Below are 27,672 nucleotides of genomic sequence, written 5' to 3' on the forward strand. Positions count from 1 at the left end.
ATTAACCAGTTCAGTTTTGTGAATGTGCTTTATAAATTAGCTAGCAAGCTAGGTTTTGTAAACTGGCATGCTGAATTAGCTAGATAGTTAAGTTTTGTTTTCATTGCTGATGTCCTTTAGCATTCCTTCAAACAGTATCATTAACATTAGTGAACAGACAAGCTAAATTCTCTGTCTAGGTTTGATTTAGCATAATATTTTCCTTAAGACAGATTGCTTAGGGAACTAGCAAGTATGCATAAACATGAACAAAACCTCACCATTACAGAGGCAGCCATCTTGGACAACCAGAATCAATGTTGTCTCTAGTTTTGGTATTAGTCTGTCTCCTAAACGCCCCCTAATCGTCCTAGACTCTGTCTCCTAATACGGATGGCAGTGTAGTTCCACCTTGAGTCTTAAATCTTTAAAAAAATCTTACAAATTTAAAATCTAGGAATGAGTTTGTAGAGCATATAAAGAATTTTGGAGATACAGACTTCCAATCCTTGCTAGCTACTCAACATTAGCATCATAGCTCAAGTGTAAAAGTAAATACGCAAAAATGCTGGACAAGCATGTCTCAATTGGATGAAAGTTTAAGAAGGAAAATCATGTAATTTTTTTTTCCAACAAAGTAATCCTTTAAGCGTTTATAGACCTTTTCATGAGTTCCCTTAACAGTCCACAGCTTTGTGTAGGAATGGTTTAATTCAGTATTGTAAGTTTATAAAATCACGTATAATAAAACTTTTCTTAATTTAGGCAGTGTGTGTGATATGTTAACCTGAATGTCAAAAATTACAAAACTGCTTCGCTCAAACAATATACGATGGTTTCATCCATTATTGGTAGATATACACACTCAAAGCTCTGACATCCTTCAGAAACAAATGGACAACTGGAACGTTCCATGCTATTATAGTCTCGTAAAGTTTCTTGCCAAGTTTCTCTTGACGAGTTCTTGAGCAATCCATCAGCATCCGTTGTGGCTCCATCTACCGTCTACCTTCACAGAACTCCGTGCCATGCTCCAACCTCAGGCAAGTCTGGCATCACTCTGGGCTTTGTCACTCTGGGTTTGGGAATATAAAAGGCTGAATGCAGACATGGTGCACGTCAGAGAAGCCTTGCTGTCTCCTTCCAATGGAACAGCTTTCATCCCAGAATGCCTCCTATTCCTGTAATCCAGATTTCAGGAATCCCTCTGGCTTCACATTGCCTCTCTTTCTTGAGGGGGATCGATTTCTTTTCTCCTCCTCTGACACTAACTTAGCCCACGCACTTGCAGTCCAAGGCTGTGATGTTCTCGATGGTCCTCCATGATGTGGACGTGTCCATGAAGGAGACAGACTTGTATGCCGTGGGTCGGCAGCAGGGCCCGGTGCTGACCTTGCGTGCTGTTCGTTTGGGCAGACTGCCATTAGTCAGCAGAGCCCGCAACGCAGCGTCATAGTTCCCCCGTGCACTCTGGCACAAGCCCACGCAAAACTTAAAGAGCACAATCTCATCTGAGTCATAACCCATCCCCAGGTCCCTCACTCGCATCTTACGCCTCTCCAGGTGGCAGTCACGGCTGCTCTGGCCCCGCCCATCATCCTCATCCTTCTCCTTTTCTTTCTTCTTCTTCTTCTTTTTCTTGCGTGAGCCTTTGGATTGAGCATCAGAGGCATCTGAGGAACGTGGGGAACGCTCCCACCGAGCCGGACGGTCTTCCTCGACTAGAACCGAAGGTTCTGAAAGACAAGAAAGAATATCATCACTGACCAGATCTAATCACTAAAACCAAATAAAGTTTTAAGATAATTGTTTGCAAAAAAAATCAGACAAGATTTTGGTTTTCAGCAACCAAAGCCAAACTTACCGAAAACGTTATGCCATGGAGAATGGCTGTCTCCATCTCCCATCTCCTCATCTTCCTCGGGGAGGGCGTCAAACGGCTGCTCATCCAGCATGGTTGTAACTAAACCCACCGCATCCACAGGGTCTTCCCTAAACCCAGGCCTCTCTCCAACTACCAGGGGCAGCAGAGATACAAGCACCCATAGTACCATCTGCATGAAAAGAAGTTCACAAGTTCAGAAGAAGTTCAGCAGCAATGGTATTATCTTGAAGTCCTTGATTATCCTTCTATCTACCTTCCAATTTCTTCTTTGAAATGTGGCATCAGTGGCTGAAGATAACATTGCGAACAGTCCTCGCTTGGCTCGACCTCGCCTCCACCTTCTCCCACCTGCGCAGAGAAAACAAGAACGTTGCATCACTCCTTTCTCTCCCAAAATTAATTTAAATCTAAACTTCAAGAGCAACATGCAGGCAACGCATACACCTCCATGCATCCATGCATCAACATTTATAAACAAAGGCGTCCTTTGCCTTTGCAACAATATAAGGACACTTTCCAAAGGTAATCACCGAGAGCGAAACCCGTGGTGACATGCGGGTTCAACAAAGCTACAGTGTCCTATAAATAAACACCTCTAAGGAAAGCCCTGAGAAACTCTCTAGGTTTGATGAGATTAGCGCTGTGTAAAAAGGAGGCACGCTGGGGGATTCTGGGTCTCCCAAAACCACACAGATGCAGCACGGTTGATAAGGTTTCCCAGCAATTCAGATGTTTACTGACTCACTGCAGTGTGTGAGTCATTGAGCTCGCACCGGAGGCCTCTGATTTATATCAGGGTTGAAACGAGGCCGTCGAGGACCAGGCTATTATTTACACACCGAACATGACTAATGGGTAAATTAGCAGAGCGTGTCACGCTTAGCAACACGGTCAATTTTACAGAGACACAGTTGTCCGAGGATGACAGTATGATTTCTGGCCTGAACAGTTTCCATTTTAAGGAGGATCAGAGACAAGAAAGATGAAAGATGGCCACCTGGGTAGGGAGCCATCATGCCTCCAAGTCACATCACACAAAATTGGGCAAAGTGTTGATGCTTTATTATTAATAATAATCCACACAACTGATCTCAAATCAGCTTCATCTTATTACGATGGAGTTTTTTTTTGTTTTGTTTTTTGTTTTAATTTGTAGTAGCATGGGTCATGCAGCAGGTGGCAGTGTGTAATACGAGCCTTAAGGTTTATCTGGGATTAATGTAGTCTGTCTGAGGCTCATAGCACATAATCACAGCAATAAATAATACATTTAAATTACATTTACATTCACAACCAGTAAATTTGAATTTATTCTTTTGGAAGATTGCATTCAAAGGCCGAATACATGCAAGGTAAAGAAGCTACAGTAAAAGGCTCAACAGGACACAGCTGAGAGGATTTTTAACCTGAAAGACAAAATTTATCCTGGAGACTAAGTTTCACTTAGCATAGAAAGGCCTGGGACGTCATTGAAAAGTCATTTTTAGGACAATTTGAACCAAATTGGGGGCGGTACAGTGGTGCAGTGGTTATCAGTGGTTGTTGCCTTACAGTGAGACGGTTCTGGGTTCGAACCTTGCAGGCAGCCAGGGCCTTTTCTGTGTGGAGTTTGTATGTTCTCCTTGTGCCGATGTGGGATGTGGGTTTCCTCTGGGTGCTCTGGTTTCCTCCCACAGTCCAAAGATGTGGATTAAATGAAATGGCTACACTAAATAGCCTGTAGCAGTGAATGTGATGGGTGTTTGTCTCTGTATCCCCGCCTCTTGTCTGAAGTTGGCTGGGATTGGCTCCAGCTTCCCTCATGACCCTGACGGATAAGTGCTATAGATAATATCTATCTGACTGCCATATGTGCAACTGAATATGAATTTTGTTAATCCATGCATTATCTATAATTATATTATCTATATAATTATAGATAATGCATGGATTAACAAAATTCATATTCAGTTGCAGGCAGCACGGTGGTGTAGTGGTTAGCGCTGTCGCCTCACAGCAAGAAGGTCTGGGTTCGAGCCCCGTGGCCGGCGAGGGTCTCTCTGTGTGGAGTTTGCATGTTCTCCCCGTGTCCGCGTGGGTTTCCTCCGGGTGCTCCGGTTTCCCCCACAGTCCAAAGACATGCAGGTTAGGTTAACTGGTGACTCTAAATTGAGCGTAGGTGTGAATGTGAGTGTGAATGGTTGTCTGTGTCTATGTGTCAGCCCTGTGATGACCTGGCGACTTGTCCAGGGTGAACCCCGCCTTTCGCCCGTAGTCAGCTGGGATAGGCTCCAGCTCGCCTGCAACTCTGTAGAACAGGATAAAGCGGCTACAGATAATGAGATGAGATAATCTGTTTTTCAATAAATCATTCTATGGATTCTATAAATATGCAAATTTGGAACGTCAACCAACCCTACATGCCACACCCCGTCTCCTTGCTACAGCAACATATCAACATATGAGATGTGATTTGAATACTGCAACCTGATAGGCTGTTTTGTTTTATGACAAAATCAAATATCATGTCTGTATACTTTTGATTAGAGAACGCAGCAAACCTTCCTGCTTGCTTGATCATTTTTACACTTTAAAATCTGCATCGATGGCAAATGTGCACATGCATAAATAAATGCATTTTGTGTAAAGTTTGCACAGCAAGTATGAAGAATAAAACACTCCATGTCATGCTGTTATTGGAAAATAATAAATAATGTGGTGTTGTGATGAAGTGGAGTTACTGTTACCAAAAACAGTTTTACTTCTGATGCTTACAAAGTGCTGATACTGGAGACTCCTGACAGAAATGTTAATTAAATAAAATAAATATCTTCTTACAGAAAACTTGACCATATCCATGATTTTTTACCTGTTTATTAATGTCCGCTGTAAGCGATTCTGTAGCTGTTATTACAGAAACAATATCATATCAGAAATGTGAACAACAGCGATCATGTCTGAAGCAACACACACTCAGAGAAGGAAATATTTTTGGCAGTTTTATAAACATTGGCTCTCATGCACTTCTGTCTGTATGGATTGTACACAAAGATGAATCTGTGCTTAACGTTCCCTGAGTATCCCAATACATATATATATATATATATAATGTGTTACATAAACACCCACAAACAGCTATTAGTGCTTCAATCAACAACGTGAAAAAACCCCTCCTGTAAACAGGCATCTGTTTGACATATAATATATAAAACATATAATCTCAACTTAACCTCAGATATCAAACCACATCAGCAGAGCCATGTCCAAAGGGTTGAGTCATTGGTTCATTGGTTATTATAAATTTATTCTCATCACATCATTCCTTTTTATTCAAGAATGCATCGATTAAACTAAATCTTTGAACACAGCATCACATTTTTTCCACAATTTTTCTCCATCAGCCATGACGTGTGTTTAGAGCCTGTTTAGGTTCTTCAGTTTGGCACTGAAGATACGAGGCTAATTTTGCTAACAAATCAGGAAAGCTTTTTGCTACCATTTTAGCATCATGCAAACTAAATGGCTAAATTACTCTTTCTCTCTCTCACACACACACACATTTTCTCTCTGACCTAAAAGCTCTCATTTAGCTCAATAATACCATTTAGACAAGCATTTTTGTATTTTAAAAACAATAGACTATTTTTTAGGGTGGCACAGTGGTGTAGTGGTTAGCGCTGTTGCCTCACAGCAAGAAGGTCTGGGTTTGAGCCCCGTGGCCGGCGAGGGCCTTTCTGTGCGGAGTTTGCATGTTCTCCCCGTGTCCGCGTGGGTTTCCTCCGGGTGCTCCGGTTTCCCCCACAGTCCAAAGACATGCAGGTTAGGTTAACTGGTGACTCTAAATTGAGCGTAGGTGTGAATGTGAGTGTGAATAGTTGTCTGTGTCTATGTGTCAGCCCTGTGATGACCTGGCGACTTGTCCAGGGTGAACCCCGCCTTTTGCCCGTAGTCAGCTGGGATAGGATCCAGCTCGCCTGCGACCCTGTAGGACAGGATAAAGCGGCTACAGATAATGAGATGAGAAATTCTTTTTATGTTCACAATATTCATGGTGTCATCTCCTCATGACCAAGTGATGTGTTGTTCATGAATCATGAATCATGACTCTTTGAGTCGACTCTTTGATTCTTTGTTTTTTGTTTCTTTTGTTTTGGGTTTTTTTTGTCGATGTATTCAATGCTTTCAGTCTAATTTGATCAAAATAGTACTGTCAGAATCTTTTTTCAACACATGAGCCGTTCATTATCGTGAATTCATCAGCGTGACTCTTCATCCTGATCAGGGTAGCAGTTCTGATTTATGTTCCTATTTTTAATTCATTATCTAAAACTTGCTAAGTGTCCTGGCAAATTGGATGCATGTAAGTTGTATATAAGGAATAAAACATGCAATCGTGAAAGAGTCTTGTGCTGTTATGGTAAAATAATCAACGACGGGGTGATGTCAAAAGAGTCGACTCTTATTGGTGAATCGAGTCACTTGATACTGATTCAGTCAGTGCGCTCTGGTACGAGTTATAGATTTGTATATCTACAGTCATTATTGCTTTCAGTCAAGAGGAACATGTGTTGTAATTAAGAATAAGATAGATTAAATAATTCAGAAAAAATAAAAACAGTTCTGCCCTGTGATGGATTGGCATCCCATCCCATCCCATCCAGGCTGTATTCCTGCCTCGCACCCAGTGTTCCGGGAATGGGATCCGGATCCGGGATCCAGATCCGGCGTGATGGGACTTGCAGCTTGGTTGGTGTTTAGGTCTTCTGGGACTGTACAGGTCATTGTATATTTTCTTTCTCTCTCCCTGTCTTTCACCCTCAGACTTCCTGTTAGCTAAACTCTCATGCTGCTGAAGAGTTCAAAGTTTATGACAGGACCATCATCTGCTTCCCCAAACACACCGCAGGACACATTTGAGGTTTATGAGGCAAGAAATTCCTGCAGGCAGGACAATTTACTGCTGACTGTCTCGTGAAATTTATATTTTTAGTTTCAGGAGACAATAATTAGGGTATGTTTGTTTATAAATGTTACTTTTCAAAGTTTCACTTGAAGTATCTCATCTCATCTCATCATCTCTAGCCGCTTTATCCTGTTCTACAGGGTCGCAGGCAAGCTGGAGCCTATCCCAGCTGACTACGGGCGAAAGGCAGGGTACACCCTGGACAAGTCGCCAGGTCATCACAGGGCTGCACATAGACACAGACAACCATTCACACTCACATTCACACCTACGCTCAATTTAGAGTCACCAGTTAACCTAACCTGCATGTCTTTGGACTGTGGGGGAAACCGGAGCACCCGGAGGAAACCCACGCGGACACGGGGAGAACATGCAAACTCCACACAGAAAGGCCCTCGCCGGCCACGGGGCTCGAACCCGGACCTTCTTGCTGTGAAGCGACAGCGCTAACCACTACACCACCGTGCCTCCCACTTGAGGTATAATAAATAAATAAATAAATAAATAAAATGAAGCAGCAGTGAGGTTCAGTAAATGAGGCTAGTTTCACTTTAAAGCTAACCTCCTGTCCGTTTTCATTATTTGCTGCGTAAGGACCAATCATAAGCTTTTCTGTCCCGAGGCTAGCTCTGATTGGTTGGAGTGTGAATCTAACTAAAATGGAGTTACATTAAAACGAAGAGTAATGTTGAAATTTTGAGAAACAGTATTAATAACACAAAGGAAATATCGATACTGGTAAAACTGCGATTACTGTCTCGCAGCGTCATACATTTATGAAAATTTGTGATTTGGTGACTTTTTTATTAAATTATTTAGTGATGAATGGATTGGATCAGGATTTGTGTGAGTCAGGATAAAAATAAATACAATTATCATAAGCTTAGCCAGTGTTGTGCTACTAGATTTAGGTCATTACACTGCCAACAATGCAATTTACATGCTGCCCGAGGCTTCTTGGCTCTCCATCATTCACCAAATATGTTGAGAGTTGACTCCGTGAAGTGTGCAAAGCATCAAAAAAATCAGCAGTGCAAGACTTGAGAAGTTTCCACCAGAATTCCAGATCAAACGTTCCAGTTCACTCCAGCCTTAAAGCTCAGGAACAGTGTTTCATTCTTTCTTTCTTTCATTCCCGGCACTGCCGGTGCACCTGGTAGTGTTTTAGAAGCACCTCAGCGCTCCTCGTGTATCAGAGCTTTTCTCATGCGAGTGTTGTTGGTGCCCGTGGGGCCGAACCAGGCGGCCCTGATCATGAGGAGCTCCAGAGAGAGTGTCTGTGATGGCCTCTGTGCTGATTAAAGCCTCGCTTGGCCAGTTCTATGCTGGCATTTCCCTCCAGCCTCAGGCTCAAACCTGGTAGAAAAAACAGGAAAGCAGGACCGCCACATGATCGTGACAAATACGGCAGCGAAGCCTGGTATCAGGGCTCAGGATGCAAATGATGGTGAGAGTGTTGGCCTCTTTTGCCACTCCGCTATTGGTAGAGGTGGGAAAGCATTATATATATTTATATAGCAGCTCATGGGATACGATTATTAGTCACATAGATTATGTTCCTTTCCAAACTTGAAGTCTTATCCAGTATCTTCATGGAAGACAATGAAAAATGTTTAAGTTGGGCAGATGGGAGGTCTGAAAGTGTGGCTCCACCCATAGTTCCTTGGCGTGCAAGAGGTTAAGAGACAAATTAATGAAATGGTAAAATTGCTGATACTGAAATACACCTAAAACGCTTATACTCAAATAGTCATATTGCTTTGACGCAAGCAGTCAGCTGTGGGTTTCCCAAAAGCCTCTTAACTCTAAGAGCATCTTATCTAGGAGAGAGAGTGTTCATTGTGCTGCTCGCTCTACCATTTAATGATTTTTTTTATTAGATTTCATCTACTCACTTTACACAATACAATAATAAAGACAAAGACAGAGACATACAATAAATAACTAATAAAACTTAAATATGCGCGTAAATGAGGGGCGAACTAACGGACTCGAGGTCCCATAAGGTAAGCCCCATTTACAAAACACAAAGAGAAAAAAAAAATTATATACACTACAAAAATACAACATAACAGCGCGACTCACACGCAGCAGTTCATTCTATGTGTTGATCTGCAGTATGGGCATACGGTTTTCCAGGAGCGTACGCGCTGGGGGTCAAAAACAGATTTTAATTTTTCAAGATAGTGAACTCTAACACGGTCTTTAAAAAGAAAGTAGCTTCCAGATTGTCTAATTGGAAGAGGGAGATTATTCCAGATTGGTACAATTCTGTTAAAATAGGAGTCTCTAAACAGTGAGGTGCGAAAACGCATAGACTTGAGATTTAAATTTGTAGATGCACTTCTGGTTCGGCCGGTTGATAAGAGAAAATGGTTATTATTGTGACAGCTCACTAGATTGTTTAGACATTTAAAGAAAAAAAAACGAAGATCTCTGCATTCTAACCAGTAAGAAATTGGCAGCATATTCAGCTTAAATCAGCGCGTTTTATAATCCGGCCTTAATTGATGGTAGGGATGGCACCACAGGATGAAGCGGGTTGCGCGCCTCTGGATGCTCTCCAGTAACTTAAGATCAGTAATAGATTACTGGGGCGCCCAGACTTCGCTAGCATAGCCAAGATTACTACACACAAAACACAGGTAGAGCAGTTTCTTGCAGTCAGCCTCTATGAAACTATTACAATGATGACGCAAAAAAACAAGCTTGCGATTAGCCTTTGCGACAATGATGGAAATGTGCAAGCTCCAAGTAAGCTTGCACGAGATTGTGACCCCAAGGTCCTTCTGGGAAGGCACAACTAACAAGACGTGACTTCCCAGGGTATAGGGACTGGCTGCAATAGACGGAATGTTGCTTTTGCGTTTTCTTGAAATTCTGAGACATTTGCACTTATCTACATTAAATGAGAGCCCCCAGAGCTCAGTCCATTTAAACATAGAACACAGATCATGCTGCAACAATTCACAGTCGTTAGCCGTCCTTACAACCCTGTAGCACTTGGCATCATCAGCATAGAGAGCCATTTTGGTGTTGGTGCTTATCACTTCGGCGAGATCATTTATATAAAGAAGAAACAAGAACGGTGCTAGCAGGCTGCCTTGAGGAACCCCAGAGGTAACTCTCGCCCATGGTGAAAAAGCCCCATCCAAGAGAACACGCTGAGTTCTACAACCAAGATAGTCCACAAACCAGCTATGTAGAGAGCCCGTGATACCAAACAAGGAAAGTTTGTAAAGAAGGCGACCATGAGGGACTGAGTCGAACGCTTTACTGAAATCGAGATCTCTGTGCTGTGATGTTTTTGGGAAACCCAGTCCAGATCAGCAAGTACTCAAATACTCTGACAGCTTATTCTCAAATAGACAAATAGCCAGATGTTCAGAGCCTCAAATACTCAATACTTAAATTGCTTCTACCCAAAGAGTCAAATTGCTTATACATAAAAAGTCAGATGGTCAAATACTCAAACGGTCACCAACTCAAATACTCAATACTCTAATTGTTTACACTCAAATGGACAAAATACTCAAATAGTCAATATTCAGACAGCTTATACTTAAATTTAAGCTTATACGGTGGTGTAGTGGTTAGCACTGTTGCCTCACAGCAAGAAGGTTCTGGGTTCGAGCCCCGTGGCCAACGAGAGCCTTTCTGTGTGGAGTTTGCATGTTCTCCCCGTGTCTGCGTGGGTTTCCTCCGGGTGCTCCGGTTTCCCCCACAGTCCAAAGACACGCAGTTATGTTAACATGGGATGACCTTGGCCTGAGGTTGGGCTGAAGTGCCCCTGAGCAAGGCACCTAACCCCCAACTGCTCCCCGGGCGCTGTAGCATAGCTGCCCACTGCTCTGGGTATGTGTGTGTGCTCATTGCTCACTTGTGTGTGCGCGCATGCGTGTGTTCACTGCTTCATATGGGTTAAATGCACACGACAAATTTCACTGTGCTTGAGTGTGCATGTGCTTCTTCTTCATCTTCAGTAAGCACTTTATCCTGGTCTGGGTGGCACTGATTCCGGAGCCTGTCCCAGGAGCACAGGGCATGAGGTGGGAATACACCCCAGATGGGATGCCAGTTCATTGCTAGGCACCGTTCACAACATTCACACACTTGTCCACACCTAGGGGTAGTTTTGCGTCGCCAGTCCTCTGATTGGAGGAATCCCAGATGGACATAGTGAGAACATATGAATCTCTAGCCAGGATAACATAATAATATGGGGTGGGTTTCCCAAAAGCATCGCAACACAAAGATAATTTTTAAATGGTAGAGCGAGCAGCACAATGAACACTCACTCTCTCTCCTAGTTAAGATGCTCTTAGCGTTAAGAGGCTTTTGGGAAACCCACTGCTGAACTCAGGTTCCTAGAGCAATAAGGTTGTACTTAGGCTACCCATTTATATGCAAATGGGCAAATCCTCAATAACCAGATTCTCATTACATTCCAGGCATTTAGCAGATGCTCTTATCCAGAGCGACGTACAATGTACCCAGAGCAGCCTGGGGGTTCGGTACCTTGTTCAAGGGCACGTCAGCCATTCCTGCTGGTCCAGGGAATCAAACCAGCAACCTTTTGGTCCCAAAGCTGCTTCTCTAACCATTAGGCCATGGCTTCCCCTACGCAAACTGCTTTGACTTGTTTGGGGTTGGTGAGAAAGCCTTCAGAAGCAGGTGGGAGTGGGATTTTAAAAAACAGTCCCGCGTACACCTCTAAACCGAAACGACAACGCAGATTTTTTTCTCAAGCTGTCTGGTCTTCACCTACAGAGTATAAATGATGGAAAAAGAGCGAGGTCTGCATTCCTTTACTGCACCTCGCTCGGCCACTGCCATTAGAGGTGTTTCATGTGCCAGCTCTACCTGTCAGAAAAGATGAGGTGTTTCAGAGAGGGATCGGCCGTCCTAAATCAGCCAAGCAATAAAACGCACCTGGAGTGAGCCTGATCGCTGCCAGACATGCTTTCATCGGAGGGTGTGAACTCCAGCCTGCATATGTACGAGTGCTCAGTAATATATTTACTGTATCTGCATTCGCGCCGCTTCATCAACGTCAGTCTTCACTCAGAGAGAGTTTTCGCCAGCGTGTGAAGTTTATAAGTCCCCTCTCTTTCATTCACTTCCTCGGTTTACGAGGGTCTGTATTTTGACCTCGTTCCGACGTCTAAAGTGTCAATTCCACTACACGCTGAAGTGCTCATGGTGCAAAATTCTCGTCTAATCGCGGCATGTCCGCTAGTGTGAAATCCGAGCATATAATTTAATAATCCCTCTCAGGGAGAAAGCAGGATCTCATTACTGTCAGATTCGAGTCGTTGCAGAGCTTCAGCGGCAGTGAATGCTGCCAGGAAGACGATTTAGCTCTGAAAGTCCTGCAGGTCTCCTCTTTTCCTGTCCTTCTTCTTCTTCTTCTTTAAACCATGATAGTAGAGTGCATGGAAGATGTGTATTCATCATGTCAGTGAATAGACAGTAAAGATAATCAGTCATCAACTGTGTTTATTAATGCACTCAAAGACATAACGGTTGATTCTGATTGCATAGATTGGCGTTTGAGATAGAGTTGTCACTACAGAGCTAAATTCATTGACACTACTTCACAAATGTGTACAGTATATTTGGAGGTGGAGCTATGCGTAAACTCCGTTTGTGATCTCACAAAAACAATAAAATGAACAAAAGGGTTTTTTTTTCATACAATATTGGATGTTATAACAGATTTTGGCTGATAATAAATAAACAAATAAAGCTATTTTCCGAACAGTTAGCTAGACCTATGGTAAATGCAAGCTAACTTATCTAGTTAACAATCCAGCAAGTTAACCTAGCTATTGCTTGTTTACCTAATGCTAATGATTAGAAAATTTATTGAGAAGTTTTCTCATCTCATTATCTGTAGCCGCTTTATCCTGTTCTACAGGGTCGCGGGCGAGCTGGAGCCTATCCCAGCTGACTACGGGCGAAAGGCGGGGTTCACCCTGGACAAGTCGCCAGGCCATCACAGGGCTGACACATAGACACAGACAACCATTCACACTCACATTCACACCTACGCTCAATTTAGAGTCACCAGTTAACCTAACCTGCATGTCTTTGAACTGTGGGGAAACCGGAGCACCCGGCGGAAACCCACGCGGACACGGGGAGAACATGCAAACTCCGCACAGAAAGGCCCTCGCTGGCCACGGGGCTCGAACCCGGACCTTCTTGCTGTGAGGCGACAGCGCTAACCACTACACCACCGTGCCACCCTTGAGAAGGTTTACTCCTGATAAATAGTTTGCTAAGAATATGATGATGCAAAGTAAGACTCAGATGACTGAAGGTAAATGCAAGCTATGTAGTTTGTTAGCAGTTAGCTAGCACACTAGCAAACGTAGTTAATGCTAGTCATGAACTAAATCCTGGTTGTTATGGTAGTGTTATATTTTGACAGGATTGATTAAATTAACTCAATATAAAATGCTTATGTACGAATCATGTTAGCTAGTTCACTAGTCAGCTAGCTATTTGACATGGTGTGAGGACGTTTACTAGGGTGCATCAGTTGCCCTCACTTTCATAAAATCTGATGCATTTTTGTTTGGGTGTTCCTTTTCACCAATAAAGACATCCTGTAAAATTTTTTGACCATATTCAAAAGTCTAATGGTGGCACCATGAGGTTCATTTTTTGCCAAAAAACGCTTATTTTATGTTTTCGCGTAAGGTTTGAATCACAATGTTGGACTCCATTTATTGATTTCTTGTGAGCCAGAGATCATGTTAAGAACCTTTGCAAGGGATTGAGAAGCATTAATGTGATTCATAATCCATTTGTATTGTTTAAAAGTAGTTGAACAATGATTCAATGAACAGCTAAAACTCAAACTGTGCTTGATAATATATTTAGAATATGTACTAAAAATGTGTATCTAAGATATTTGGTATACTCTATAAGGTGCCATAATGTTTCATGAAAAGTGATCGAAATTTTGTCATAAAAGTCATAAAATAGCAGCTTTTTCCATAACTTTGAGCTTCTGGTGCCACCATTAAACTTTTGAATTTTGTCAAAATATTTCACCCAGTGTGTTTCCTTACCAAAAGGAGCATAAAAACAAAAATGCATCATGATCGGAGGAACTTTTCATTTTTAGGGGGCAACTGATGCACCCTAACGTTTACGGATTTTCTAATTTGAGTATTGTATATTTTTTTAATACTATATCCTGGTATTTTTGGTGTAATGGTGTAAAGATATTCCTAGAATATTTTTAGTTGTTTCATGGTCATAATTCTCAGTGATTTAAGCATGAATTCTCTTGCATGTGCCTCAATCGGTCCCCTTAGAGAACTGAATCAGCTAAAACCATCCGGGCCAAGCCGTATGACTCCACACACATACACACACTCAGATTCCTCAGGTCGAGTGTTTGCACTACAACTCAGCAGTTTGGAGTTTGGCCTTTTATTTTTGCCACTCAAATGCAGTGGCTGCTGTTTGCATTCCACGCTGCGCGGCTGCCTGGCCAGTGTGTGTATCTGGCCACTTCCTTTCACTGTCACATCCTCTGTTGCAGACCACACACACACACACACACACACACACACACACACACACACACACACACACACACACAGAAACAGCGTAGGAGGAGAGCCATGCCAAAACATACACACACATGCAAATGTTGTCTTCTGGCTGGTCATGTGACTAACAGAAACACAGGACATACTGTATAGACTATACATGCACTGCCAGTGTGTATTTTTATTAATACCCTTTATAGCTTTATTACTTTTTTGTTTTCTTGTTTAGATATAAACTCTTAAATGTAAAAATCCACCCATAAGTGAACGTGACCTTACAGTGGTGCTTGAAAGTTTGTGAACCCTTTAGAATTTTCTATATTTCTGCATAAATATGACCTAAAACATCATCAGATTTTCACACAAGTCCTAAAAGTAGATAAAGAGAACCCAGTTCTCTTATCTTTCTTATGTCTTTTTTTTTTGGTACTATGTACTATATGTCTTATCTTCTAGTCTTAGACTTTCGTGGTTTCTATATTTGAGTATTTTTTCATGAATAGTTGATTTGTGATCATTTATGAGGGGGATGGGGGAGGGAGTCTCAGCATTTCGTCGGAGTTTTGTCGGAACGTTTGGACTCTTTCTCTCACCTCTCTTATTTTCTTATTTTTTTGATAATGTTTTTATGTAAATGAGTTTTTATGGACATTAGACATTTATTTATTTATTTATTTATTTATTATTTCACATATATTATTGTAAGGGCATTGAGATTGTTATGGAATGCACATAGAAATAAATTATTATTGTAGTAGTAGTAGTTAAACAAATGAGAGAAAAATATTATACTTGGTCATTTATTTATTGAGGAAAATGATCCAATATTACATATCTGTGAGTGGCAAAAGTATGTGACCCTTTGCTTTCAGTATCTGGTGTGACCCCCTTGTGCAGCAATAACTGCAACTAAACGTTTGCGGTAACTGTTGATCAGTCCTGTACACCAGCTTGGAGGAATTTTAGCCCGTTCCTCCGTACAGAACAGCTTCAGCTCTGGGATGTTGGTGGGTTTCCTCACATGAACTGCTCGCTTCAGGTCCTTCCACAACATTTCGATTGGATTACAGTCAGGACTTTGACTTGGCCATTCTAAAACATTCACTTTATTCTTCTTTAACCATTCTTTGGTAGAACGACTTGTGTGCTTAGGGTCGTTGTCTTGCTGCATGACCCACCTTCTCTTGAGATTCAGTTCATGGACAGATGTCCTGACATTTTCCTTTAGAATTCGCTGGTGTAATTAAGAATTCATTTTTTCATCAATGATGGCAAGCCGTCCTGGCCCAGATGCAGCAAAACAGGCCCAAACCATGATACTACCACCACCATGTTTCACAGATGGGATAAGGTTCTTATGCTGGAATGCAGTGTTTTTCTTTCTCCAAACATAATGCTTCTCATTTAAACCAAAAAGTTCTATTTTGGTCTCATCCGTCCACAAAACATTTTTCCAATAGCCTTCTGGCTTGTCCACGTGATCTTTAGCAAACTGCAAACGAGCAGCAATGTTCTTTTTGGAGAGCAGTGGCTTTCTCCTTGCAACCCTGCTATGCACACCATTGTTGTTCAGTGTTCCCCTGATGGTGGACTCATGAACATTAACATTAGCCAATGTGAGAGAGGCCTTCAGTTGCTTAGAAGTTACCCTGGGGTCCTTTGTGACCTCGCTGACTATTACACGCCTTGCTCTTGGAGTGATCTTTGTTGGTCGACCACTCCTGGGGAGGGTAACAATGGTCTTCAATTTCCACCATTTGTACACAATCTGTCTGTGGATTGGTGGAATCCAAACTCTTTAGAGATGGTTTTGTAACCTTTTCCAGCCTGATGAGCATCAACAATTCTTTTTCTGAGGTCCTCAGAAATCTCCTTTGTTCGTGCCATGATACACTTCCACAAACATGTGTTGTGAAGCTCAGACTTTGATAGATCCCTGTTCTTTAAATAAAACAGGGTGCCCACTCACACCTGATTGCCATCCCATTGATTGAAAACACCTGACTCTAATTTCACCTTCAAATTAACTGCTAATCCTAGAGATTCACATACTTTTGCCACTCACAGATATGTAATATTGGATCATTTTCCTCAATAAATAAATGACCAAGTATAATATTTTGGTCTCATTTGTTTAACTGGGTTCTCTTTATCTACTTTTAGGACTTGTGTGAAAATCTGATGATGTTTTAGGTCATATTTATGCAATTTTCTATATTTAATATAGAAAATTCTAAAGGGTTCACAAACTTTCAAGCACCACTGTATCTCCATTTAATCTAATCAGACAAAACCAAAATCATTATCACTCAAATTTGGTATCAATACGCCTCCTTGGCGCCGCCTTCCAGTGTTTAATAGTAATAGCAAAGTGACGTGGATGATAATATGATTATTTATCTATAACAGCATGCAACAAAGTGTTTTATTCCTTTTTTTATCACAGCAAATTTCCAACATATTGCATTTAATGTTGTGGAATGTCCATGAAACAACTGTTATAATTTTAAAAATAAAAAATAAAAAATGCAGCTTCTCATGTTAGTGAAAAACTGCAAAGCATAACCTCCTCTGTCCTGAAGATGTCAGAAAGCTTAAGGTTACAGCTTGACTGTAACAGCACTAACGCTGGAGACTCCTTCCAGAAACATTACATAAACACATTTCTCCTTACTGAAAACTTCAGCACATTACACAATTTTTAATTAGCATTTACGGGATTTAGCAGATGCTCTCATCCAGAGCAGCCTGGGGAGCAGTTGGGGGTTCGGTGCCTTGCTCAAAAGCACTTCAGCCATTCCTGCTGGTCCAGGGAATCAAACCGGCAACCTTTTGGTCCCAACGCTACTTCTCTAACCATTAGGCCATGGCTTCCCCTTAATTAGGCACTTTTTTAATGTGGAGCGTCTACCATATACGTCTCTGTGAATGACGAATTATCTGTTACTATAGAAACGAGAATGTATTACAGTGAGCATGTTAATACAAACGTGTGATTTGCAGCTGCGCTACTGTCTGAGCATCGTTGAATACCGACGGACAGCCATAACTATCTAAGCTGCTGTTCTAGAAAATTAATCAACACCTACACCTTCTAGCCAATCAGAATCCAGAACTCAACAGTGCTGTGGTGAATAATTGGTGTTTTTTTAACATAAACGTACAATCTTAAATCACTTGATTAAAGCACCACAAAAGCTGCATTTGAAGGATGACTAAAAGTGCTGAAATGAATTAAAAAGCAAACACACAGCTGTATTTTGCAAGATACGATGAGGAGGAAAGGAATTTACTACTACAAAAATCCCAAATCTCTCGTCCCTACACGTATCCAATGAGAGATTGGGTTTGTATAGCGCCCGAGTCCTGCTGCTCTTGAACGCCATCCTGAACAAACAGTTTTAGCAGCTTCATCGAAGTGGTTTTGCTTCTCGCTATGATAACCAAATACAGCTCGTGATTAAATGCATTTCAGGAGGGAATGACAGAAAGGGAACACTTGGGTGAGCGAGTCCTTAAATGGGAATAAATTAAAGGGGGAGAGGGGCAACAGAGGAGATACAGTTTCACTCCAGAGGATTCGTCTGAACAGACACAGAATCCTTGACAGAAAAAGCAGGCCGGAGATGGAGCTTTATTAATAAACAGTCTATATAAAAAGAATCCCAAGGAGCGGAGATCCAATCACAGAGATTCAAAATACGGTGATGTTGAATTCAGTACAGAAAGAAGTGATGCAGTTTTGCTATCATGGTCTACATATTCTTAGAAATTAAAACATTTTAATTTCCAGCACGTTACCATACCACGGACTTTTCACACTCTTCTTCTTAACAAACAGGTCGTTTTGGTCACCTGAACGCACAATTTAGCATGTTCCAATCATGACTAAGCAAAACTCATCTTCTCATCCAGCGTCTCTACCTTTCCAGATGAATCCTCAGGCCATTACACCCTGACAGCCTGGACAGTGTATAGCTTGTGTACTCTAGCTCACGTCTCATTTGTTCAAATTAAGCTCAGTGTAGAGGGAAAAAAGGGCAGCCATTAGTGCGTCTGGATGAACAAACGGCATTCAAAGAGTTTCCATGTCCTGGCCGAGCCGTTCAAAGAGCCCGACGGCACCATGATTAATGCATCTGACCTGGCAATTGCAGAAGAATACGGCTTATTGTATTAAACAACCACTTCCAGCCACAAAAAAAAGCTGGTGTGCAATAAACCTATTTAATGTACTTCACTTTCAAAAAAGAAAAAAACCCACAAGAATAAAAAGATCTAGTGGGAGATGATCCGATAAAGAGAAAAAAGGTAATAGCATCGTTCATCTTGGCGAATGGGTGAGAAACCAGACGGGAGGGGGAAAAAAAAGAAACAAACAGAATCAAGAAAAGCAAGTCAAGCGAGAGAGAAACACGGCCCTATTCACCTTTTGAGGCTTTTCTGAAAGCTGCAAAAGCTTTTTGTGAGATATTTGAGGGATTTAAACAGATCCAGACTCTGGACTGCCCCATTGCCCTGTGGCACTCTCACTCCGGCTGTGGCACAATCAGGGCTAATTACCCAGCAGTGTCAAAGGCTAAGCTTACAGGGACAATTTTGTGGCTAAAACCGGACTGGAAGGACAATTACGCTGCATTTTTGCGGTCAGTGAGAGAAGGTGAAGGGGCGCCAGGGTGTATCAGAATGAACGGGTCATGCTCTTTTATTGTGACCATAAAGGAAATGGAATGAGTTCCAAATCTTCAAGTGTTGCAACTCCATCCCTGGCAGCGATTTATTACCATGTTACATTTCTGTCCGGTCAAAAGTCACGATACGCAGCGTAATAGGGAAGGCAGTGTGTCAAAACTTAAAATATGAAGTACAAGGCTTTAGACGTGTTTCTTTGCTTCATCTTTGTGTTGTGAGCAAAATTAAAACATCATAACTCAGCTCTTGACATCCACAAGCAAACATTTCCCAGCTCGCTGGGACAGAGGGTCTTTTCGACTGTTGCATTGACCCCTAGTAAGGTTGGAGCCTAGGTCAGCTCAGGTCAAAGTGTGTGCACTTTTAAGCCAAAGTAACAGGACACTGCCAGTTACTACAGTCACGTTTGCAAATCTGTAAGAATTCGCAACGGATATTTAAAGTCTCACATGGTTAAAGGAATACTCCAGCATTTTTCAAAACTAATCTTGTATGTATCAACGTGTATGTATCGGAAACGTGACTACTACGTTTACTGGTTTTAATACATTTCCCTGTGATGAGAAATGTCCAGAAAATCTGCTTACTCCATACAAACTTGCTTATAATAAGTCTAAGGGCAGCTGTTGCGACAATATAACGCGCATGCTGAAACTAAAAAGATGTTAGATTTGAGACAGACCTGAAACAAAGATTTACCAAATTTCATCTTATAGGTTTTTATCTGTACTTAACTTTCCAGTATTTGTTATAGTTCCGGTTACTTACATTTTCCAGAAGGTTCTGTGGTATAACTATGAGCCGTGGGAACATAAAGACACGTTGCTTCCTTTAAAACTATCCTTAAACTATTTTTATGCATACTTTTATATATATATAATTTATGTATATATGTGTGTATATATACAGAATCTACCTGTAATGTGCAATTTTTCCGAGCCTCTCAATAAGGCGATTTTTTTTATACTTTTTCATGGTAGATAATGCAAATAGCCCTCTGTATTTAATCCTTCGTTTGTCTAATTTTTATTTCAGTTTAATTTGTTATCTGTTTGACATTTTCTTGCTACTGTAACACGTGAATTTCCCCAATGTGGGATGAATAAAGTGAATCTAATCTAATCTAATCTAATCTAATCTAATCTAATCTAATCTAATCTAATCTAATCTAATCTAATCTAATCTAAAAGAAGTAGTTTCAGATCTAAAAGCGTCAGTTAGACAGATTTAGAGCTTCATTAAAAAAAGTAAATAAAAAAAACACCTTTGACTGGAGAATCTATGAAAGCTGATTACAGGAATACTTTTTTCCTAAATTAACATCTTTTCACAAAGCTCGACAACTGCCCTTAGATTTCAATTATAGATGATTTCGGAGTACATATCTTATGTTCTTTTTTTTTCAAGACAGGAAGATGTGTTGAAATTCTTCTCTGTGATAATCACACGTATACTACACATTCAGTCAATAAAGAACAGGTTGAAAAACCCCGGAGTATTCCTTTAATAACTTATTTGGTGGTGGCATGGTGGTGTAGTGGTTAGCGCTGTCGCCTCACAGCAAGAAGGTCCGGGTTCGAGCCCCGGGGCCGGCGAGGGCCTTTCTGTGCGGAGTTTACATGTTCTCCCCGTGTCCGCGTGGGTTTCCTCCGGGTGCTCCGGTTTCCCCCACAGTCCAAAGACATGCAGGTTAGGTTAACTGGTGACTCTAAATTGAGCGTAGGTGTGAATGTGAGTGTGAATGGTTGTCTGTGTCTATATGTCAGCCCTGTGATGACCTGGCGACTTGTCCAGGGTGTACCCCGCCTTTCGCCCGTAGTCAGCTGGGATAGGATCCAGCTTGCCTGCGACCCTGTAGAACAGGATAAAGCGGCTACAGATAATGAGATGAGATGAGAACTTATTTGGTGCATTAACATAACAGGTTTTTTTTTTTTTTTTTTTTTTTTTATATTTTTTTGGGCTTTTTTCACCTTTATTGGATAGGACAGTGTAGAGACAGGACAGGAAATGAGTGGGAGAGAGAGAGACGGGGAGGGATCGGGAAATGACCTCAGGTCAGAATCGAACCCGGGTCCCCGGATTTATGGTATGGCGCCTTAGCCACCTGAGCCACAACGCCCCCAACATAACAGGTTTTTAACTATAAAAGCCTGGAGATCACATTGTACAACAGATTCCATAATGACTTTGCAGTTTTGAGCAATTATCGCTGACATCCAGATGGTAACAATATTCTTGTGCATCTTTACACACTCCCCCACCCTTTCACACACTCTCTGTGTCACGCACACACTCACAAACCTTCTCCCACCATCTCTTTCACTATCACATGCCCATTAAACATCACCGTCTCTGACAGGTTTATGTGGTCTGAACATATACAACAACTCAGATCTCATGACTCGGGATGAAGACTCACGCCAAAAGCATGCCATTAAGAAGTTTAAAACACACTCATCACCATTAGAGGAAGGGCTTTTCCAATCACACTGCTGGATTTAGCAGATTTGTGGGAAAAGAGATGGAAGAACATTCGTAAAGCATATTTTCTGGCCAGTAATTTGTTACGAAACTAGAACATATGGATGCAGAGCATAAGCTAGTGAATGATTGAAGGTTACAGTATAGCTAGCTAGCAAAGAGCTATACAACAAACTATGGGGGGGGGATCCACTGTGACAGTGGAAATGACAAAAAATATCCGGAATATACAGGTTTCTTTCAGAAGTGTTGGGACATTCAAGAGAGAATTATCCAGAAACTCATCTCATCTCATTATCTGTAGCCGCTTTATCCTGTTCTACAGGGTCGCAGGCAAGCTGGAGCCTATCCCAGCTGACTACGGGCGAAAGGCAGGGTACACCCTGGACAAGTCGCCAGGTCATCACAGGGCTGACACATAGACAACCATTCACACTCACATTCACACCTACGCTCAATTTAGAGTCACCAGTTAACCTAACCTGCATGTCTTTGGACTGTGGGGGAAACCGGAGCACCCGGAGGAAACCCACGCGGACACGGGGAGAACATGCAAACTCCGCACAGAAAGGCCCTCACCGGCCACGGGGCTCAAACCCGGACCTTCTTGCTGTGAGGCGACAGCGCTAACCACTACACCACCGTGCCGCCCTATCCAGAAACTAAATTAATAATTTCTCCAGAAATGTTTGAATGTTGAAAATTCAAGACAAAAACATCCAGAAACAAGACACAGTCATCTGGAATATCAACATTTTTCTCAGAAACATTGGTAACGTCACTGAAAATTTAGTTAGCTAGCAAATAGCTGTAAGACCAAGCCTTCGGGAATATCAACAGTTTCCTCAGAAATGTTGGTAAATGTGCTGAAACTCTCAGCTAGCTAGCTAGGAAACAGCAGTTGAGTCTTTTATACAGATAATGTTTACAAAAATTCCAAGACAGAGGATACAAGACCAAACCATCTGAATGATCAACATTTCCCTCAGAAGTAATCAAGTCAAGTCAAGTCAACTTTATTGTCAAATATGCTATACACGCTCGACATACAGCACAGATGAAATTTCAGTCCTCTCTGACCCACGGTGCAAACAGGCAATGCAATAAATAAAAATAAAAATAGTATAATTGAAATAAACAATATAAACAGTATAAACACTCTAGATAAGAACTAGACATAGACTAAACCATAGACATATAAACATAGATGCCACATTGAGCTGGTGGCCCCGTTGCTGGGATATGTCAGAGTGTCCGCCATATTGGATGTGGCAAATCTTCCCCGTAAAGCAATGCAAGTAAATGGACTGAACTTCATAAAGCCCCTTTCTACAATAATATTTAACTCGATGCCTTTTATTCACCCATTAACACACACACGTATATATTTGGGAAACAAACAGGCATCAAAACAACACATATAACTTTTAATGTGATGTTTATAAATAGTGTGTGAAATACCCTGTACACTGCAAACTAGCGACAGATCCGCGATAGATAGCTCAGGTAAGCTAATCAGTCAGCATACCGTAGCAAGCTACCAAAACCTGAGGCCACAATAACCAACCTACAAGACTGAATATGATAAATGATGGAAATAGTGGAAAAACTGGAAATAGTGAATGAAAATAAAAATGTACTGTTTTATTTATTGAGTCACCACACAGACCTGCTCTCGCTGAATAAAGTGAGCTGAATGAGCGCCAAACTGAGTTCGGCCAGGTTCTAACGTCACAAAATACATCACTGATTCCTTCACATTCAGAAAGGTTAAAAACATTCATCATACGTTCAAAAACGTTCATCATAGTGTGGCACTGTATTCTCTAATTCTCACTGCTTATAACTCTACACCTCCCCGGTGGAGATGAGCTGGGAAACTGAAGACTGAAGGAACAGCTCCCTCTCTGATCCTGACTGTCTGACCTGTTCTGTCCAAATCCTTCATATTAGCCACAAAGTCAGAAAAATCTGTTTGTAAAATTATGTTATAATGACCAAATACAGTGAAAAGTATTTTTCCAGTCTCACCTGTGAAAGGTAATCCCATGTGATCTCGTTTGGACGGTAAACCTGTTGGTACAGTTAAACGCAGCACATGAATGAGGCATCTTTATTCTCGGCTACTGTCTAGACGCTATACCAGAGACGGGTGAAGAATCTCCACTTTGCCACATCCAATATGGCGGCGAGGATGACGTATGATTCTACGCAGAATGCGGCGTCTATGTTTATATGTCTATGGACTAAACACTCATATACACACACACACACAAACTATAAACACTCTAGATAAGAACTAGACATAGACTAAACACTATATATATATATATATATATATATATATATATATATATATATATATATATACACACGCAAATAAATTAATAAGCTAATGGTAAATTAGCTGAAAATTTAGCTAGCTAGCAAAGAGCTATTAAGTCTTTGATACAGCTGATGTAAACAGACATTGATGGCTGTTTGCTAGCTAGCTAAATTGTCGGGTAATTTGGCAACATTTCTGAGAAAATCAATCACTATGACAGTGGAACCAAGTCGGCAAAGTAAAAATACAGTGGCAGTGAGAACAAGACAAAACAACCCGGAATATCAACTTTTTCCTCAGAAATGTTGGTAAATTAGCTAAACATCACTTGCTAGCTACCAATCAGCTGCTGAGTCTTTTATACAATGTGGAATCCCAACGAGAGTGAAAACAAGCACAAAACATCCAGAATATCAAGTTTTTCCTCAGAAATGTTGGTGGATTAGCTGAAAATTTAGCTACTAGCCAGCAGGCAATGTAAAAATACACTGATAGCCATGTCCTAGCTTTCTAAATTGTCAGGTAATTTCGCAACAGTTCTGAGAAAATCAATCACTATGACAGTGGCAACAAGTCAACCAAGTAAAAAGACAGTGGCAGTGGCAACAAGATAAAACAGCTCGGAATATCAACTTTTTCCTCAGAAATGTTGGCAAATTAGCTGAAAACATCATTCGCTAGCTACCAATCAGCTGTTGAGTCTTTTATACACTGTGGAATCCCAATGAGAGTAGAAACAAGACAAAATCATCCAGAATATCAACTTTTTGCTCAGAAATGTTGGTAGATTAGCTGAAAATTTAGCTACTAGCCAGCAGGCAATGTAAAAATACACTGATAGCCACGTCCTAGCTTTCTAAATTGTCAGGTAATTTCGCAACAGTTCTGAGGAAAATGTTGACAGATGTGTTGGCAAATTACCCAACAATATAGCTAGCTAGCAAAAATCTGTAAAAAAAAAAAAAAAGAAAGAAAGAAAGAAAAAAGAAAAGACAATTTAAAAACACAGTGACAGTGGAACCCACCGGAAACAAAAACAAAAACCATCCACAATATCAACAATTTCCTAAAAAGTGATGATAAATTAGCTGACAATTTAGCTACCTGGCAAAAAGTTACAAAAACAGACAATATTACAGCTCTATAGGAGTTAAAAACAACACAAAAGCATCTACAATATCAATATCTTCCACAGAACTACTGGTAAATTACGAAGAAAAGACACCATAGAGATAAAATGTCACTGTAATTACATTTAGCATCAACTGCTAAGCCGATATAGATTTCACGATTTTGCAAAAATTACGTCATAAAATATCAACTTCTAAAGTCATAAATATTCCAAAATTTAGCAGGTTATACAGAAATTCTACTAAAAATGTTGTGCGCTTAGAATTAATGTATCAAGCATTTTTATTTTGTCTCTAAAACAGCACTTTAGCGCCTCCTGCTGTTACAGTGTAGTTTAGTGTTTGTCCCATTACTGCTGTATTTCACTGCTGTATGGTTCCTGACCTTAATCCTTCTGAAAACTATTAGTAGGTCCACTTTTTTAAGCAAGAAGTCATTCGAAAGCAGTGTTTGTTACTTAAACAGTTTATTTTATAAGATACTGTAATGTTTAAACATTACCAATATGATAATGCTAATTCATGTTAGCTCTCTGTGTTCTGAACAAACGGTATTAAGTTGGCAAATGGGCTAAATGGGGAAAAACATACTGTGTTTCTTTGTGATACAAGTCACCAAAAAGGTGTCTTGTAATCCCAAAAATACTTAACGATTTCCTCATGTGACATTCATCGAATAAATCTCAGTCAGTCAGTCAGAAACACAAGGCTTTTGTTAGCTCGAAGGAATTCGAAGGAAAAACGCCGTCCGTGGGAAAAGGTGCAGAGAATAAGAGATCAGGAGATGATGTGAGGAGCTGAGAAAAAAAATAGAAGCCTTGACATGGACCTACAGAAACGTAACAGGCGTGACGTCCTCTCAGCACTCGGGCTTTCGTGAAACTCGTACCTTCAACCAGGATTTACAGTCCACATCTGCAGATTGTGATCGTCTGCTTTGAAGTTCAGCCTGAACCTTTCTACCATTTACATCAGGCTAATTACAAAAATGGAGTTTGGAGCAGATTGCTGCGTTATCGATCTAATTCATTCAAATAAGCACAAACACGAGCATCTGAAAGGTCTGAAACGTTGAGTTAATATCTAAAAAGATTTCCAGATTGCTGGTCAAGGTTGATATTTCATGTTTGGTCCACCACCTGATCTGAACAGCTTCATGTAGCTTTTTATAAATTGTTGGATGACATTAGCACAAGCCTGGAGGAAAGAGAGCGACACGACAAGCTGCCAAGTGTTGAATCAACTCATCATTAACACCTAATTTAACACCTAAAACCAGACATGAAGGAACACAACAGGAGCTGAATCAACACTGCATGGTATCAATTCATTCCTTGTATTACTTTCAAGTTGATTCAAGTCCATTAAACGGCCACAATTCTCATGTTGCTAATACATTTTTAATTAGCTGCAAATGAACTTAATTTAATGCCCATGATTCAGGGTTATGAATTAAATCAGACTTTAAAAAAAACCCCTCTTATTTATTTTAACGGGCCGTCATGAGCATCTCCATTTTTTCTGGCACTTCTCCAGAGAAACCAACACATAACAGCAGAACCCCCTGTAGCTCCTTCCTGCATCAGTCCACACTGAACTCGATGCTCATGAACACTCTCGGTGCAAATTCGATGCCATGAGGAGTTCATTCACCACTTGAGGAGGAACGCATGATGTTTCCCATCAGCTATTACAAACCTCTAGGGTTAATTCAAGTCAAATGTATTATTGATAGAGCACACTTCAGAACAACTTCAGCTGACCAAAGCAAGAAGAATCAAATACAGTCTGGTTGGAGAAAAAAAATAAACATACGTGTGTTTCTGAAACTGAACAGAAAAACAACAGTAAAAATAAAAAAATAAAACTCAGCTGGAGCTGTTAGAGGAATAAAGAAAGCACCTGTACGTTTTCTTTCACCTGCGAAGGTGCATGTGGTCAATCTTTCATTTAAGGTCTTTTGTTTTAAAGGTGAAAGACACATACTAAAGGTACAACGGCTGTCTGATGGATGGAACTCTGATGGATCAGCACGAAGGGAAAGTACAGTTGGGGAATTTTATTTATTTCTAGGGAATAATGAAATGTTGTTGATATGATGACAATTCAGTTCTTCCCTCAGCTGATTATTCTTCTTATGATTAATATTATTTTTTGATGTTTCCAAAGTGCACAGCCAGTTCCTTTCCCTCACACTCTACACTGAGTGTTAGTTCAACACCATAGAATTGAATTCTACACGTTCTGACATCTCTGTGCTGCCCTGTGCGCGCGCTCCACTGAGAACAACGCGCACTGCTGATTTTTATTCTAATGGCACATAATAACAGGGTTATAACCCCTCTATGCGCTTCTACTCTCTCTCTCTCTCACCCCTCAGGCACAGAAACACACTCAGGAACAAACAGAAACACGAGTTAAAGACTGAAAGTTCATTACAAATGGAGTAAAGAAGAGAAGTGAAAGCTGGTTACCGGTGAGGCGCCGATTCTCTCCGCTCCTCATGTCCCAAAGGTTAAACACACTCACACTCACACACACACACACACACACACACACGAGCAGTCCTCCAGCTCCTTCACACCAACTTCATCCTCCTCCTCACACGCTTAACTCTGGCCGGAGTGTGTGTGTGCGCGCGTGTGAGTGAGAGTGTGTGATGG

General features: G+C 41.1%; 1 protein-coding gene across 1 annotated transcript; it reads right to left on the reverse strand.

Moving 5' to 3' along the window:
• Window positions 1-1,220: 1,220 nt before the first annotated feature.
• On the reverse strand, window positions 1,221-27,657 carry LOC132871378 (artemin). The gene is made up of 4 exons (XM_060905493.1): window positions 27,484-27,657; window positions 2,118-2,212; window positions 1,844-2,033; window positions 1,221-1,715 (listed from the first exon to the last, which is right to left on the reverse strand). The coding sequence occupies exons 1-4, from the start codon at window positions 27,512-27,514 to the stop codon at window positions 1,252-1,254; spliced, it is 780 nt and encodes a 259-aa protein (XP_060761476.1). The 5' UTR covers window positions 27,515-27,657; the 3' UTR covers window positions 1,221-1,251.
• Window positions 27,658-27,672: the final 15 nt, after the last annotated feature.

The sequence above is a fragment of the Neoarius graeffei genome, chromosome 23, assembly GCF_027579695.1.
Source record: "Neoarius graeffei isolate fNeoGra1 chromosome 23, fNeoGra1.pri, whole genome shotgun sequence".
Classification (NCBI taxonomy): domain Eukaryota; kingdom Metazoa; phylum Chordata; class Actinopteri; order Siluriformes; family Ariidae; genus Neoarius; species Neoarius graeffei.